At 29.0% G+C, this 17896-nt stretch overlaps 1 protein-coding gene across 1 annotated transcript in view; it reads right to left on the reverse strand.

Moving 5' to 3' along the window:
- Positions 1-14562, reverse strand: part of LOC129959261 (uncharacterized) — a 49841-nt gene extending 35279 nt beyond the window's left edge. Inside the window, exons 1-3 of the mRNA XM_056072083.1 lie at positions 14500-14562; positions 13926-13981; positions 7255-7322 (exon numbers count right to left, since the gene is read on the reverse strand). Coding sequence (XP_055928058.1) covers positions 7255-7322; positions 13926-13960 — 103 coding nt within the window. The 5' untranslated portion in view covers positions 13961-13981; positions 14500-14562. The remainder of the gene's footprint in view (positions 1-7254; positions 7323-13925; positions 13982-14499) is intronic.
- Between the last annotated feature and the right edge of the window lie 3334 nt (positions 14563-17896).

Here is a 17896-nt window from a genome sequence, read left to right on the forward strand (position 1 = left end):
CCATTGGAGCTGTTCTAAAACAGCCTGATAGTTCTGGTAAATTAAATCCTGTTATCTTATCATTCAAGAATTTTACACCCTTATAAAAATTATTACGTAACTGAGTTGTTATGTTTAGCAATAGTAAATGCTCTTTATAAATTTTAATACTATTTACATGGGGAAAAATTTATAATTCATACTGATCAAGCTGCCCTTGTTTAGCTTTAAAATGTTAAATATTTCAGGGGAAAGTTATTTTTTTGGTGTTTCAAACTAAATACGTTTGATTATGAAATTAAATACTTAAAGGGAACAGCTAATTTTGAAGTTGGTATTTATTAAGGCATCCTACCACTCAATATCTCCAGCATTATGTGCATTTATTGGAGTTGGAAGAAATAAAACATTATCAAAATTTACAAAATTTGAATAACTTTAAATTTAAAAATATTGATGATGTATTTGTAGCTAGAAAACAAAAACTGTTTAAAATAATTATACTTTTTTCTCTTAAGAGGAAAGTTTCACAAAATGCTCATGAGTAATTTGGGCATTTAGGCACTCAAAAAATGGAAAATCTGAATACTGTCTAAAATTATATTCTCCCAAGATGTTGCTCTTTTTTTCAAGCATTCTGATGCTTGCCAATTAAACAAAAGAAAAGGCAAAAAAAGATTTGACATTTTATAAAGTTGTGTCCCCTACAATCATGAACATCTTTCTGTCGATACTTTCGGTGGATTTATTTATTATAATTTAGCTAAATAAATTTCATATAGTAAGGTGGCAATTTAATTCCTAGAAAGGACGCTCTTTTCCTTTATGATGACGATGTGATAAGTGCCATCACAACAAGTATTAAAGCATAGTAGTCTTATTGAGGCGTTAATATACGGTCAACCTCCCGATTAATATCTATCTCTTTCTGGGGTTTTTTTTAACCGGTTATTCTGATAGAAATAAATATTTCTAAACGGAAAGTGAAAGAGAAGAATTACATTCCCTTTCTTGATGTTCTTATTTTAGGCCTTTGAATATCACCCATTAAAAATGCTAGTTAGTTACTAAGTGAGACAAATGCTTTTCTTTTCATACTTACGTAAAAGCATTTTTATACCATTTATTGAAGTATTAATGCTTATTACAAGAGTATTTTCATTCTCATGTTCATTATTTTCATGTCCAAGTATTCTATATAAAATCATAATTATGTTGATATTTTATTATTGTATATGTTCAATTCTCTAGCCCACTATTCCATTCCTAAATTGATACTTTTCGCGAATCAAATTTCCTATAATTAAACGATTTCGCATACAAACATACCTAGAGACAATTCTCATCGAGTAAAAACTATCAGCTGAACTTCTGCAGGCAACGTTACGTTACATATTTTATTAATATTTTTGTTATTATTGTTGGTCATCTAAGTTTATATAATATTTTTAAAGTAAAACTCATAGCTGTCTATTTATATCTCTAGTCTCCTTGTTGAAATAAATTTTTATATTATGTAAAGATAAAGGAAACTTAGGTATCATTTTTAATATGCATTTAAATGTTAAATTCTTCCTTGGGCACAAGATAGGGCTGTGTTTCGAAGGGCCCCGACAAACATCAACAGCTTGCAGCTTGCGTGGAGTGAAAATTGTAACGGTATCTCTAAATTTAATTTAAATCTTTATTAATTTCCAATTTTTTTATCTTAAATTAGTCCATGTTAATTTATTCTGAAATTTCTCTTATTTCCTGAAATTGAAAATTATGAGAGATAAAAATTGTTGGTTTGCGAGTTTGAAAACAAAATTGTAACTAGCTAAAAATTGTAAAAGCAAAGTCCAATGCATATTTTGTGGTAGAAAGTATAACATTGTTTGTTGTCCAGAATTTAAAAAGAAATCGAAAGTCGCTGTCGAGTGGAAACAAGAATATTACGAAAGTAGCACTCTTTCATCAACATGTACTTCAGGAAGGGTTTTGCTTCAAACTTTAGTGGTTGCTATTCAACATGAAGGGAAGAAACTTCATCTACTAACTTTGATCGATACTAGATCCGAATATTCCTATGTTTTAGTTTTAAAATCAACAGTAGAATCCTTAGGACTAGAATCAGAAGCTCATAGAAAATTAACACTCGTTGTGTTTGGAGGAAGAAAATCTGATATGAAATCTGATAGAAAATCAATGTTGAGAATTTGCTTATCGGTTTTAGCTGTAAAATTCCTGTTTTAGATCAGCCTAATATTTGTGGATCTATATCTAGTCTACAGAAAGGATCATGGATATCAAAATTAGCTGAAAAGGGAATTCATATCACAGATGTTGATTGTGTCAACTCGCAGACTGATCTTTTGATAGGCTCAGACTTTGCTGGAAATAATTATATTAAAAAAATACAGAAATTAAGAACAGGCATTTTTGCTATGGAAACATTGCTCGGATGAGTTTTAATGGGAAAATTGCAAACAACTAGTAGTGAAAATTCTATTGCTGCTGTAGTTACTTCCCTCTTAATTCACAATCAAGAAATCTGAAACCTCTGATAATTAGAAGCCATTGGCATTAAAGATCCCTTTGAATGGAAATTGAGAAGTGAAATTGATTAGATCACTAAACGATCATTTTATGGCAAATTTAAGAAAATATGACGAGGGAAGATATGAAGTGAAATTACCATGGGTGCATTACAAAATTCTTACTGAGTGTAGAGATATGGCTAACAGAAGACTAGAAAGACAACAACTAAATTAAAATTAAAACGAAAACATGATGCATAAAATATGGTGTTCGAGGAGTGGTTAAAAGAAGATATAACTGAAAAGGTGCCACTTGAAGAACTGGCTAATTCTGGTTGCTACTTGCCACACAGAGGGATTTTTAAGGAAAATTCAACAACTAAGGTCAGACCAGTTTTCGACGCATTAAATGGAAAGACAGGCTTTCCTTCACTCAATGATTACCTTCAAAAAGGACCTAACACCTAAGAATTGATACCGTCATTGTTAGTAAGGGAGAGAGAAAAAAGAATTGGTGTTATATCTGACATAAAAAGGGCTTTTTTACAGATAAGCATTTCCGAAGAATAACAGGATTATTTTTTATTTCTGTAGTGAAATTATAGTTCAAGTAAAGAAATTCAAGTTTTTAGACACCGCAGAGTAGTTTTCGGAAATACCTACAGTCCTTTTATTCTTGAAGCAGTCATTCGGCATCATCTGGAGAACACATGTAAAGAACGTAAAAAAATCGCAGAAAAGTTATTAAGATCGTTTTCTGTTGATAACTGTGTCAGTTCATCAGACGCAGAAAGTGAAATTTAGCATTTTATAGAAGTTTCTACACAAGCTATGGCAAATGCTAAATTTGAATTAGGAATTTACCGATTTCAATGCCTCAATTCCAGAACATCTCATGTCTTAGGAATGCTGTGGAATCGTAAAAATGACACTTTATTTTGTGAAGTTTGATTTAAGTATTGAAGTGAGGGAACCATTTACTCGAAGAAAGTTACTTTCTCTTGCACAAAGAATTTTTGATCCAACTGGGTTTTGTTGTCCTATAACATTTTATCCAAAATTACTTCTTGAGGAAAGTTGCAATTCAAAACTCGGTTGGGATGATGGGCTGTCAAAAGATGTAACTGAAAAGTTTATGAAGTGGTCCAAAGATCTTCATCGTTTGAAATCGGTAGAAATTCCAAGATATATGTCAATGGACAACTGTATATCGATTAGCCTTCATACACTCTCTGATCCATCTAAATTGTCTTATTTAACAGTCATTTTCTTGAGGAGTGAAAGTGAAAATCAAGTTTTAGTGCAATTGGTGCTTGCAAAAGCAAGAATCGCGCCTCTGAAAGCAATGTCAATTCCTAAACTAGAATTAAAGGCATGTAAAATAGGTGTACGTCTTACTCATATGGTAAAAATGGCTCTAAGTATCAAAGGCATTGAAGAATATTATTGGACAACTTCAGTGTTGTATTGGATAAGTCACGACGATGCATGGACTGTGTTTGTAAAAAATCGAGTTAAAGAAATAAGAAATCTTAAACACCGAACAAGGTGGCGACATGTACCAGGCACTGAGAATTCTGCTGGCGTGCCATCAAGAGTTTGTTCAGTGAAGAAACTAATAGAATCTCGTTGGTGGAAGGGTCATCAGTATCTGAAGTTGTCGGAAAAAGAATGGCCTCATTCTACTCCAACTGATGACAAAGATTGTTGATTCTGAAAGGCGCAAGGCAATAGTAACGGTATTAAGTCATGTCAATGAATTTTCTTCAAGAGTTTTCAGCTACTTTTCAAAGTACACCAAAATTTTAAGAATGATCGGGTGGATGTACAGGTTCGTAGAAAAGTCACGAAAGAAAAGAGAACATGTAGAGCTTAAGGTTCGTGAGCTAGAAAGAGCATAAAATTGAATAATAAAACTGATACAACTAGACTTTTTTTCATCTAAGGATATCAAAAAGTTAATCCATGTATGTTTAAAGATGAAAGAAGAATTTTGCGAGTCAAGACAAAATTGACAGAGAAGAAAGATTTAGAAAACTTTAAGTATCCAATTTTATTTCTAAATATACATAAATTAGTTAAATTAATCATCCTAGAACATCAATTGATTTTACATCATGTGGGACTTCATCCACTATTAACGAATCTATGATAGAAATGTTGGGTCATAAACGAAAGAAAAACAATAAGATGAGCTATTTCTAGATGCATTGTTTGTAGATGACACAGCGCGAAAGCAATGAGAACAGTTTCTGTGACATTCCCAGAAGACAGAGTCGTAGGAGTAGACTTAACAGGCCCTCTTCTTCTTAAAGATGGGACAAAAGCGTTGTTTGTTTTATATACCTGCACTGTATTCGGAGCTATTTATCTGGAACTGATAACTTCTCTATTTACTGATTGCTTTCTCTTAAGTTTACAAAGATTCATTGAAAGATGTGGACGTCCTCAAGTAATTTATAGCCATAATGGCATGAACTGCACAGGACCTAATAATCTTCTTAAAGCTATTGATTGGAAAATGATTGAAAGTGAAGCAGCTAATAGAAGAATTGCGTGGAAGTTCAATCCACCCTCTGCTTGCTGGTGGGGTGGTTTCTGGGAACGTTTAATAGAAATCGTTAAGAAAATACTAAGAAAAGTCTTGAAGAATGCCTCACTAACTTATGAAGAGATACTGAGTTTACTTTGCGAATGTGAAGTTATAGTTAATTCGGGACCGTCAACTGATGCATCGGAAGATTCAAAAGAGTTAAAACCAATACTCCCTGCAATGTTCCTGCAAGAAATTCCAGAAGTTGGTGTGCCAGACCTTGACCATACAGACAAGATAAATTTAACAAGAACATTACGATATCAGCAAAAACTTCGAGAAGAGTTGAGAAAACGTTTTAGAGTAGAATATCTTGGATATTTCATTCTCAAGCAAACAAATGAAAATTCATCTTTTGAATTAAAAGTTGTTGACATAGTTTTAATCGAAAACGAAGATAAGAAGAGAGTATTTTGGCCTTTGGGACGAATAGTCATGTTGTATCCAGGGGGGGGGGGGATAATAACGTCAGACTAGTTAAAGTTAGGGCATCGAATGAAGAGGTTCTAAGACTGATTCAACTCTTATATTCATTAGAAATAGAACCAGAATCCGAAGTAAGTCCTAAAAAGACAGATGTCACACAGGGAAAATAAATCCCTACAATTCTTCAAGAGATATTAAAGGAGATAATTGCCAGAAGTGGGCGAGCTAAAAAGTTGCCGTTTGAGATTTAAGGACTTTGAGCTTTCAAAAATTGACTTTTAAGGGAACGTTAATGGACTTTAAGGTTAAATTTTAGCATAGTTAAAAAATTGTTTTGATAAAATTTGTGTAATCAAAAGGTTGAAGTATGTTAAGTACAATCACCTATATATGTAGCCACTTAACTAGCATAGTATTATTTTCTTTTAGTTTTGTTTTGAGCGGCAAAAGCTTTTGTAATTTAAGCTTGTTTTGGTTTTTTTTATAAGTTAACTTGACTAAAGAAAATGGTGAACATTTATTCTCGTATCTGACAATGTAAGCTATTGGAGCCCTTCGGATAACTAATAAATTTTGAGTTTGTTGTAATTTTAAATTTGTTAAGTTTTTGTAAATTTTAAGTTTCTTGTTTATCATACGAGATCTATTTTATTAGTTCTCTATTTAATGGCTTTCTTTTATTTAAAAAATTTATTTTTAAGAAATTTTATTTCCACGAAACAATTATTAAAACGAAAATTGAAATTAACTCTGAAATCTTCATTGAAAATAAGAGGTCGAGTTTTCTGCAAAAGAATTTTTAAATAAAGTAGATGTCTGTAGTTATAACAAAAGGACAAACTTTATCATAATACTAGAATTTATTGGCCCTGCAGGAATATAAAGCTCAAACTTTGAAATTAACTGCTACTTTAACTGTTTACTCAAAAATTTAGGTGTCATTTTAGCGCGGGTTTTTTTTTTTTTTTTTTGTGTGTGTGTGTGTGTGTGTGGAAATTATGCATTGAATCTTTTGTTTTTAAACCGTGTTAAAAAATATATTTATGAAAAAAAAATGAAGGATTCAAAGAAGTGCAAGTATTATTTAAAAATATCTGTAATTAGAGAAATGTGTTAATATTTTAATAGGAATGGGTTAACAAATATATTTTCTTATATATGAATCATGAAGTCTTAAGTTCTGCATATAGATTTTAAGTTAAACCGTAAGTTACAGTTGTTGATTATTTCACTAAAATTCAAAATGATTTTTTTAAGTAAAATTTTCAAAAAATTTTAAATTATCAAGTATTGTTATATTAATCTTAGATGATATGGTAATACTTTAGTTCAATTTCCTCTTAAATAATTCGAATACTCGAAAAGTATTTCATGGTATAAAATAAATTAATACAAGTTATTTTTATTGTTAAATTATACACCTAGTATTAGGTTAATAGAAACAAATATTCCTCTTCCAATATGATGTTAATTATAGAATTCTTTAAAACTATTTATTAATTCAAGTATAAATGTATTTTGATGTTAATAACTTTTAAATAGTTTATATTTTTTTAAATATTTTACACACTAATTCTAGTTTATTGATTTAATATCATCTAAATATCACTTAACTAAAAAAAAAAATATTTAAAAAAGATAAAGTTGTGTTAAATTAGATTGAATATTATAAGCAAATTGTTAATTTTTAGATGAAAATTAGGACATTAAAATAATAATAAATTTTTTTGAACTTACCAGAAGTTTTTACTTCCGAAGATTTTTCCTTGAATTTTCTCGTCCTTTTCACATTTTTTGATTGATTCCTATAAAAAAATGCACATTTTATATTATTTAGTATTTCTTATATAGCTCTAATTAATCCATAAATTCGTATAGAATGTGCATCGGACTGGATAATAGAATACTTAAATTCATTATAGAAGAAATTTAAAATTTTCCTTTAAAAATCATATTTTGGAAAAAAATAGCATTTGTACTTAAGATTTAATTATCATAAATCGCATGTTTTCCTGTATGTTGTTTTTCAAGAGTCATTTAAAAATCTAAGCAGTTTAGTTTGTTTGTGTGTATTATATCATTCATTGCTATTATCAGTAATAAAGTGATTTTTTCTTTCTTTCTGTTCTCTGTTTTAGGAATTATTAAAAAAAACTTTTGTTGCTATCACTGATAATAAACAATAATAAAAATAAAAATGATCAAGTTTATAACTTTCTTATATAATACAATAATAAAAATGATTAAATTTATATAAGAAATTATTATTTACTAACTATTAAAATCTAAAAATTTTTTATATGAAAAAAATCAATGATTATGAAATTTGATTTTGTGTGATATTTAAATTTCAGTATTTGAAGCACATCAGCAATAATAGAGGTAATTTAAAAAAGCAAATCGAAGTGAAATATTATTAAATTTTAGGAAGCATTACTACTTATGCAGTTACACATATAACTATTATTAAACAAAAATATGTTATGATAATGAAATATTTAGTAATATTTGGTATACTAACCATGTATAGAAATGACAAACATGCCTTTCTTATATTGATGTTCATTATAACAATTTTTTTATCATGAATAGTACTATTGAATATTAATATCGAATCTGAATTCATCATAGAAAAAGAGAAAGTTTGGAAATAAAGTTGATAAAAAATGTATACATGATAATCTATTTTTTACTCAGTATCTGCTCTAAAAAAATTGAAGCTTAAATATAGAACAGGACAGAAAGTCTTTTAACTCAATCTCATCTGTTTGTGTCCTTTATAAATTTTTTTTAAAAAATCAAATCATCCAAATGATAAAGATTGTAGCAACTTTGCGCAGCTGCATTTTGGAAATGAGATTCTTACTCATACCTTGTGGCAATAAATGTCATTCTTGACTTAGCTATGACTTCAAATGTGGTGGAGCCTCAGAAAAAGGTGCACATTTCTGTTATTTAGCTGTATTATTATTAGTAGTATAGTTATTTGAGAAATCTGCTTGATATCTGAAATATTTTCTATTTGCTGAGTTTTGTGTGCCCTTGTATTATTGTGCATAAAAAGAAAATCATTTCCTCAAGCTTTTTAGTACATAGTTGATTCAATAACAAGAGGTTAGTGGGTTCTCTCCTGTTGAAGAATTATTGAAAATCATTGTGCTTTGCATTTGAGTTTATCAATGAAGACATGATGGTTTTATCAACTGTTTTCAAGAATGATATTTTTATATTAAATGTTACGCATATAATGTTCAGTTATTCTTTTTCTTTTACATAGCCTTTTTATGTTAGATTACATTTTAACAAAAATACCACTTTTTATAAGTTATTAGAATTTTCACTGAGAAAATAAATCCATTTAGTATTTCATATATTTTAAGTTTTTTCATTTGCACTTGTGGCTTTCACCTGGAATAAATTAAACGAGATTGTTCCTATTTTTCGTATTTAATGTCAAACAGAATATGGTTTGAGAAATTCAATGAACTAGAATAGTGGTCTTTTTATAAAATTACATTTCATAATTATAATAAAATTTAAGATACCAGCAACATAAAATATTTTTATAAATATTATACCTCTCTGTTTCTTTGTGCCATTTTATAAAAATAAGAATGTGGTTGTTTTAATTAAGCATATTAACTCTATTATCACCTTTTGGATTCATAAAAGAAGTAGCTGATCATCATTGAACTATTATTTTTTCATTTCAACAGACTTTAAATGTTATTTTTTTTAAAGCACCTGTTACTAATACCTATTTTCCAGCAATAACCTCAGTACTTACTTTTTTTTTTTTTGTTGTTGTTCATTTGATTTTTCATAACAACTATTTTCTGACCCAGTCTGGTACTGTATTTGTATGTATATTAATATACTGTGGACTGATAATACCATACTCTATTTCACCCTAACTTGGCAATATTGTAAAAGGCAGAAAATGTGACGCTCCGCGTTGGAAAAGAGTTCCCCATCCATTTTGACTTTAAAATAGCAAAAATGCGTAGAAATTTATCAAATAATATCATAAATTACAGAAATCCTTTTTTTATTAGAAATTATTTAAAATTATTCTCAAGTTAAAAGTGCTTATCTGTTAAGTATTTTGTAAATAAAGCGAACGAATAAAACCAAGCGATTGACATAATGAATTCCACTTTGACTAGAACTGGTCATCAAGGTCAAATATTTGGCGCGTGTTTCTTGTACGTTTCCGCCAACTTTGCTTCATTCAGTTCACAACCGTTATTATCAAAACTCGTACATTTTTATTCTTGCTTTTTTACCAGCTGATATTTTTGATACTGTTAATCACATTAGTAGTTATTAGTTTCGATTGTTGAATATTTATTCAATTCATCATTTCTATTCACTGCTAAAATGTCTGAAAAAGTGTTATCACAGACTGCTCTGTGCACGCCGATTGAAACCAACAAAAAGTGCAGCACGCAGAAACATATTAAATATTTATTCTCGATTCCGAGAAGAAAACCCTCAAGATTCTATGAACCAAATCGTCGATAAAGTTTCGCATCTTACAAGTGTTTCGCTAAGAACAGTTTTCCGTTTGAGAAAAGAAATAAAGGCATCCAGTCCTTTAAGTAACCATGGAAAGACTTAAAGCATGGATTTTTCGTCAAATACAGGATAATGTAAAATCATCATATTTAATATGATGATTTTACATTATCCTGTATTTGACGAAAAATCCATGCTTTTTTTCGGAGAAATGAGATCCCAACATTAGATAAAGTTTTAAAAGATGTGAACGATGATACAGATATCTTTTCGAAAAACATTAGCCGAATTATGCTTTACAGAATACTGAAAGATTTGGGATTTTCTTTTGGAAAACGGTGAAACGAAATGAAATAATTTTAATAATTTATTAAAATAATGTATCAATAATATTGGACAAAATAAGGAAAAAAATTAATTCTCTGATTTAAAATGATAATAAAGTAAATAAATATTTACTATTTGGCGAAAAATTTGCGAGATAAAGTTTCGCCAGCAATCTGCATTTCTAGTAACAATGTAGTTTACAGTAACCCAGTTCCCCTGACAACGACTGTGATTCGGCATGCCTAGAATATACTCTACTGCCAAGTTAGGGTGGAACAGAGTATAAATATATTTTTTCTCCAATATAAAATATATGCTATATAACTATAGAGAATTGATTTAATGTGTGATAATTGTAACATTGGTTTTGCTAAATTTTCCTCAAATCAAGAAACTGAAGGGGAAAGATTGCAATCAGATGTTTGTTACTTCACTAAAAATTTCATGAAATTATATAATTTCTAATAACACTAGGTATGTCGGGTAGCATAAAATAAGTTTTAATTTATATCAGTATAAAATTCTTCTATATTTTACATTCATATTCATGTTTTCTTTGAATTTTTATAAAAATTTATTTACTAAATTACTTGCATTCAAAACTATGTTTAATTCAAATCCGCTCTGTCACAAGACTGGCATTGTTTATATTTAATAACATAAGACAATGTAAGCCTCGCTCCCACAGAAAGTATATCAAAAAAGTTTCTTGCAACATTTTTTATTAAATGAACAAAACAGCGAATGTTTTTATGCTATACATATCTTCTGTGCAAGGTGGAGAATGCCATGAGTATTTAGGTTTCTAACAGATTTTTTGATAATTATAGAAAACTGCTTTTAACACTTAAATAAAAAAAAATTAATATTACCTACTTATTTTGGCAAATTTCCCCCAGATTTTTAGCTTTCCTTTAAAAATGTATATTTTTTCTACATTTTCATTAATTGTCTTGCTGTGTAATTCTTTAAATAAAAATAGGCTCAAAACCATGAAAATCATCGGTTGCGCAAATTTTGCTACTTCTACGTTGACCATGGAAATCTCGGGATACACAGCAAGAGGATTAATATATTTCATTGTTATAATGAAATTCAAATTGCTTTCACTGTTTCATCAAATACTCAGTTTCATAGGGGTTTTTTTTCATTGTTAAAAGCCAGAGAAAAATATTCTATTATTATTCAAAATATTGAATTTTAAATTTCATAGTGTGTTATAAAAATAAGGGCAATACCAAAGCCTGGTACCTTAAAACCTGCTAAAATTAATTTTTACAGAAATCATTGATAATTTTTAAGAATGAAACAAAATTTAATAAAGTATTGTGAGTAGCATCTCATAGGCAAATAAACAGTTTTGAAACATAAAATATTTTCATTAAAATGGAAAGACGAGACTAAAGATAAATTAATCTGTACCATGTATGGTAACAATATTTTTAACTCATAAAAATTAACCATTTCATCAATTTTTCCTAAATCTTCTCTAATAAATAATGTCCTTATGCTTCATAATATTTATAAGCAATGTTTGAGAAAAATGTGTTCAGTCTATTCCAACTCTAAACTGTTCAAACTATTTAAAAGCTTCTCTTTTATTTACATAGATACATTTTAAAATCATAAATAATCGCAAAAATTCTATTGCAGTCTTTTTGTTTCATCATATTTATTTATTAAAAAATTATCTGCCCTTAAAATTTAAAGACAACAGTGATTAATTCTTCATTCGTTACAATAGTGAAAATTTGAATTAATATACTAATGAAGAGATTAATTCCATTGAATCTTATTTTGAAAACAATGTCAGATTAAATGTTAGAAAAATTCTAATAAATACTGCAGCTTCCTTTAATGCAATATAAACTTCACATTCTTGGCCAGACAAGGACAAACACCGAAACAAATAGCTTATGAATTCATTACATGCATAAATTTGTGAAAAAAAATTATCAAAGTTGTATGTAATAATGCCACCAATACCTCAATCCCACTGTGATTTGGATGACCTTTTTCAAAGCTTGTGTAACAAAATTTATTGCGCTATAGCATGAAGACTTTTCATCTTTTACCTTATAAGTAACTATTTTAAATATATTTTGTTTCAATTATAATCTTTTTTTAGTAAATTTTTTTGACTTGAATATACATACATATATATATATATATATATATATTAAAACTGATTTTTTTAATTGAATTTCAAGTCATATATTTTCAAAATTTCTTTTTATCATCAGATGATATTTAGGAGGTTATGAAATCAAGCTAGCAGGAGTATTCTACTGTAGTAACATTTACTTTATAATGTGTTTTGTGTTGAATAATGAAGAAAATTAAGAATGTATTCCTCCCGTTAACTAATTAAGCCCAAAAACTGGTAGAGATTAATAATTTTGATACTACATATCAAAGTTGATATTTTTGTGCCTGGAGATTGATGTGGAAAATAGAAAATATAGACCATAAAATATTGTTTATAAATTTCTTGTTTTTGATATTCCATCACAGTCCGGATTCATTGATAAGCAATGTAATAGAAAACTACTTTATTTTTCTTATTTCAAATAATCAACTTTGTCAGATTTCCTATTCTTAAAATTTGCACATTTTTTGTCTCAATCATTACTTCTTAATTCATGGGGTGTTGGAATTTTTAATGAATTAATAGAAGTCAATTTATTTGGCACGAATTAGAGGTGAGAGAGAGAATGAAAAATTATTCCATCTTCCTGCACAGATTTTATAAACTCCACTGAAAAACTGAACTTATTTATTTTGTAAAAATGGTGCAATGAACGCTGTTTGATTCTAAATGTTCTGTTTAATATTTACAACATTAGTTACATATTTAATCAATTTCTTCAACATGTTAAAGAAATTTTTTTAATTGAATGCCTACATGCATGCACAAAACTTTATATAAAAAAAGAAATGTGTAATTAAGACACAAAATATACTATAAATATTGCTTTTTCTCGCTTTTATGATAATTGTATAACTTTAACCCTTTCTGGTGGTGTGGGAAACATGCTTACCACTAATTCATCAATATTTGTGTCAAATTATATAGGTTGGCAAAAGTTCTGACAGATTTTTCAATAAAATAAAAATTTAGAAGCTTTAATTGTTTATCTCACACAAAATGGTGTGTCCTAATGATTAATTAACCAAAATAATTAATTAAGCAAATTAAATTTATCTATTAAGCTAAATGAATTACTTTTCTTAAACCAATATTAGTCCTAAAATATTTTAATATACCATGACTAAAAAAGGGGGCGTTTTAAAGAGTTAAATAATTATCGTTTTTAATATTATATAGTAATATGCTAGTTCTAAGAATAACTTAAAAATCATTATTCCCACATAAATATACTTTAATTGTATTAAATTTGTAGTAATCAAAATTATTCATTGAAATTTTTAACTATACCATTTTTTATTATGATGTTTTACATCAGTCCCTTGAAAGATGTATAAATGGTACTTTGTTGCCCATACAAAATATTTATATCAATATTAAATTGAAATAATGCAAACAGAATGACATTAAATACCTGGATGAATCCGATTTTCTTTTCTTAGGTGCCATCTGATTTCCAGTTGTTTAGCACTGTGAAAAGCAACATCAATATAGATCTCAATATTTTTTTAAAAAAGAAACTCACATATAAAGTATTTTAATATTGCTTAAATTTGTTATAAATATTAAAATAATAATGTCTTATTAATAATTAATAATGCTTTACTGTATATAATTAAAGATATTGAACAATATTTTTGCTTGTTCCAATACAGTTTGTTTACATATTTATAATCGATTAATTTTATTTTAATTACTTCTTTGTCTGACATTATTTCTCTGTTTTCTATCATTCAATAGTGAATTAATCATGCAGCATTTTATGGAAGATGACTAAAATATAATTATTTTTCCCTTAGAGATATTTAGAATATCTATTAAGATATCGCCAACCGGAATCGAAATTAAAAACTGTAATATCTTTTTTAATGATATTAAATTCTTATTTTATAATAGATATGCGGAAATAAGTTTTCAGCATTTTATGGAAGATAAATAAAAAAGTAATTTTTTTACATAATGCTAATAGGAAATTGAAAATTTCTTACCTTCCTAATTTAAATTTGAATAAGGATGTCTCGTTATGCGTTCACTCAGCGACGGTTCCGAAGACCTCTAGTGACTAAGTGAACGGTTTTGGCAGGTCTTGAAAAGACCGATGAGTTCCGGGACCAGGATCCGAAAACGGGTTTGCGGAAATAGATTTTATGGAGAAAAAAAAGAAGTGTTGGCAAAAATTGCTTTATATATATATATATATATATATAATTTTATTTATTTATTTATTTTTTTCCCTTTATGTATTCCAACAGATTAGTAATGCTGAAACCTCTGAAATTCGAAAATATATGTATAGCCTCCCTTCTGTTAATAGGAATTACTCCAAAGCATTTTTTTATTTTGATAGATTTGTGTTCAGTTTCATACCTTTTTCGCGGTTGTGTGTCATTCTGTTCTTCGTATAATCAGCGGTTTGTCACTTAATATATAAATTTTCCCTTCAACTGATATTTAATAATATTTGGCAGAATGAATTTATAAATAATTTTTAAAAACTACACATTTTATTTATTGCTGTTAAATAATTCTCGAGATTATTTTTAATCTTGTTATAAGAATTTTTTAAAAATACTTGTCTAACATGTTCAATTATTCAAAGTATCGGAACATATGGCATGCATAACATGCAAAACTATTTATAAGAATATAGTCTCATTAAAACAAAAACAAAATTAATTATGAAATGCTTTAATATTTGATATACAGGGTGTTGCCGAATTCGACCGACAAAATCATAGGAGGGATAATAGGCATCAAGAAGATAAAGAATCACCATACAACATAGGGTCCCAAACAACGTTTAGTAGGTGAAAATCGCAAAAATATAGAGTCCGAGAATTGTTGGAAACTGTAAAAAATTAATTAAAAAAATAATAAATGGAGTTTTAACTATAATTGTTGTTTAAGTGAAAGCACATTCTTAATTTTTTTTTCTTTTCTTTTTTTATGCTGGTAACATGCGGATTTGATGATCTAGGGCAGGGATGGGCAAACTTTTTCATTAGCGAACCAAAAATCGAAAAAAAAAAAAAAGTGGTGGGCCAAGATAAATTTTTGAAAATTAGAAAAACAATATACAAGTACTACAATTTAAATATGTTAAAGAGATGAATGAAATTCTATTTTATTTTTAAAAGTTCCTTATATTGAGGTTCGAAGTGAGATGTACTGATTCTAAGGAACGAGGCTAAATGCTCATCTGCCAGTCTACTGCTGAAATTATTCTTTCTAAGGTTCATAGATGAAAACACTTGTTCACATATATAAGATGAAGCAAACATAGCTCTGATTTTCTTCGCGTGAGATATTAAATTTGGAAAATTTACTTTCCATAAAGATTTGTAAAACTCTAACTTTTGCATATTTAGAAACAACTGCTTGAGATGATTGTTAGATTGCAACTCAATTAATTCAAGCTGCATAGCTGAGCTCACTGCTTCACAATTTACGTTTAAAGGCATGGAAAAAATATCCAATTCTGTTTGAATGGCACTGAAATCTTGAAATCTAGGCTCGAACTCAAAATGCAGTTTTTTTAAACAGTCTTCATAATTCTTAAGCTTTTCTTTATTTACTGAGGGTATTGAATTTAACCTCGAGAAATGAGAAAAGTCGTTCTTAGCTAGTTGCCCAGCAAACAGATTGTTTTAGTTTAAAAGCTTTGAGATGGGCCCAGATATCGTCGATAAATTGATTTTTCCCTTGCATCTTGACATTCAAGTTGTTCATATGACAAAGAAGTTCTGTGAAAAATTCAAAGTCCGGAAGACTTTCTGTATCTTCTAACATTGCGCACTCCGCAGAACACTGTTTCTCATGGAAGAACGATGCAATTTCGTCTTTCAGCTGCCAAACTCGCTCGGAAACACGTCTTGCACTACCTTACTTTCGTGTAATACAGTACATCAGAGTATTCAGATTGCACGGACTGAAGACAATCTCGAAATTGCCTGTGAGTAATCCTACGGGATCGAATATTGTTTACAAGCTTCACGACTGCATCAAACATTGGTGTCATATTCAATGCAGATTTACACAGAGCATCTTGATGTATAACACAATGTAGAAAAACAACATTGTTCCCGGGATAGTTTTGATTAAAGAGTCCAAGAGATCCGGATTTTTTCCCTGTCATTTTTGGTGCTCCATCGGTCCTAATATTACATATATTTGTTATAGGCACTTTCATAATTAAAAGCCCTTCCTGAAATTCACGAAAAATATCACGTCCCGTTGTAGTTCCCTTTAAAGAACGCATGCACGCCAGTTCCTCAGTAATTTCAAAGTTCTCATCGACACCTCTTATAAACAATACTAATTGAGCAGTATCATTTATATCAGTGCTTTCATCCATAGTTATGTATAAAGCAAAATTTAAAGTAACCCATCTTTGACTATAATTGTGATGTCAAATTTTTATCGATGGTTTCGATTCTAGAAGTCACCGTTTTTCGAGATAAGCTTACAGTCTCAAAATTATTTTTCTTGTCTGGACATAAAACATCACAAACTTGGAACATGCATTGTTTAACAAACTCCCCATCACTCAGAGCTTTATTATTTTTAGCAATATTGTATACTACAATGTAACTTGCATGTGTAGCTGCTTCTTGGATAGTGTTTACCTTCTTGAAAACATTTTGTTGGCCTGATTATCTTTTAAAAAGACTTTCAACTTTTTTTTTTCTTTCTGATTCGGACATTTCATCGTAATTGGAATTCTTATGCTTAGATGTAAATTGACGACAAATGTTATATTCTTTGAAGACTGCTAGAGTTTCATTGCAGATGAGACACACTGGTTTATCTTTAACAACTGTAAAAAAAAATATTTTCAGGACCATTCATTATTAAAAGCACGGCACTCCAAATCAACTTTACGTTTTTTAGTAGACATTTTGGGGTTGAAATATTTTACGAATAACCCAAACAAGCACTAGCCTAACTACGCTATACTTTTAATACTTTCACCACTATTCACAATGATGCTATATGCCCGTATTCTTTCCATACGCAATCAAAAATATTAAAACGCGCGTCATAAGAAAAGCCGCTGTCTGGAGTTTAAAATGCGCAGTCTGCCACATGTGAGATTTAATTCATCTGTAATGGATTCACATATGTTTGCTTCCGAAAAAGAGATAACGCTTGTTGGCGCCAGTCTATAGCAATAACTAACAAAGAACTTCCGCTTTTAACACTTTACCGATTGAAAGCTGACAGTGCTTGATATTTTTGTCGATTTATGTTTTGTAGAACAAAAATAGAAAAAGTAAAAAGATCATCAGTCCTTTGAAAAAAAGAAAAAATAATGATATTTAACAAAGTAGAAAAGAAGATGGATATAAAATAAATATTTCTTTTACTTTCCATCGGACCGGCGAA

The sequence above is a fragment of the Argiope bruennichi genome, chromosome X1, assembly GCF_947563725.1.
Source record: "Argiope bruennichi chromosome X1, qqArgBrue1.1, whole genome shotgun sequence".
NCBI classification, from domain to species: Eukaryota; Metazoa; Arthropoda; class Arachnida; order Araneae; family Araneidae; genus Argiope; species Argiope bruennichi.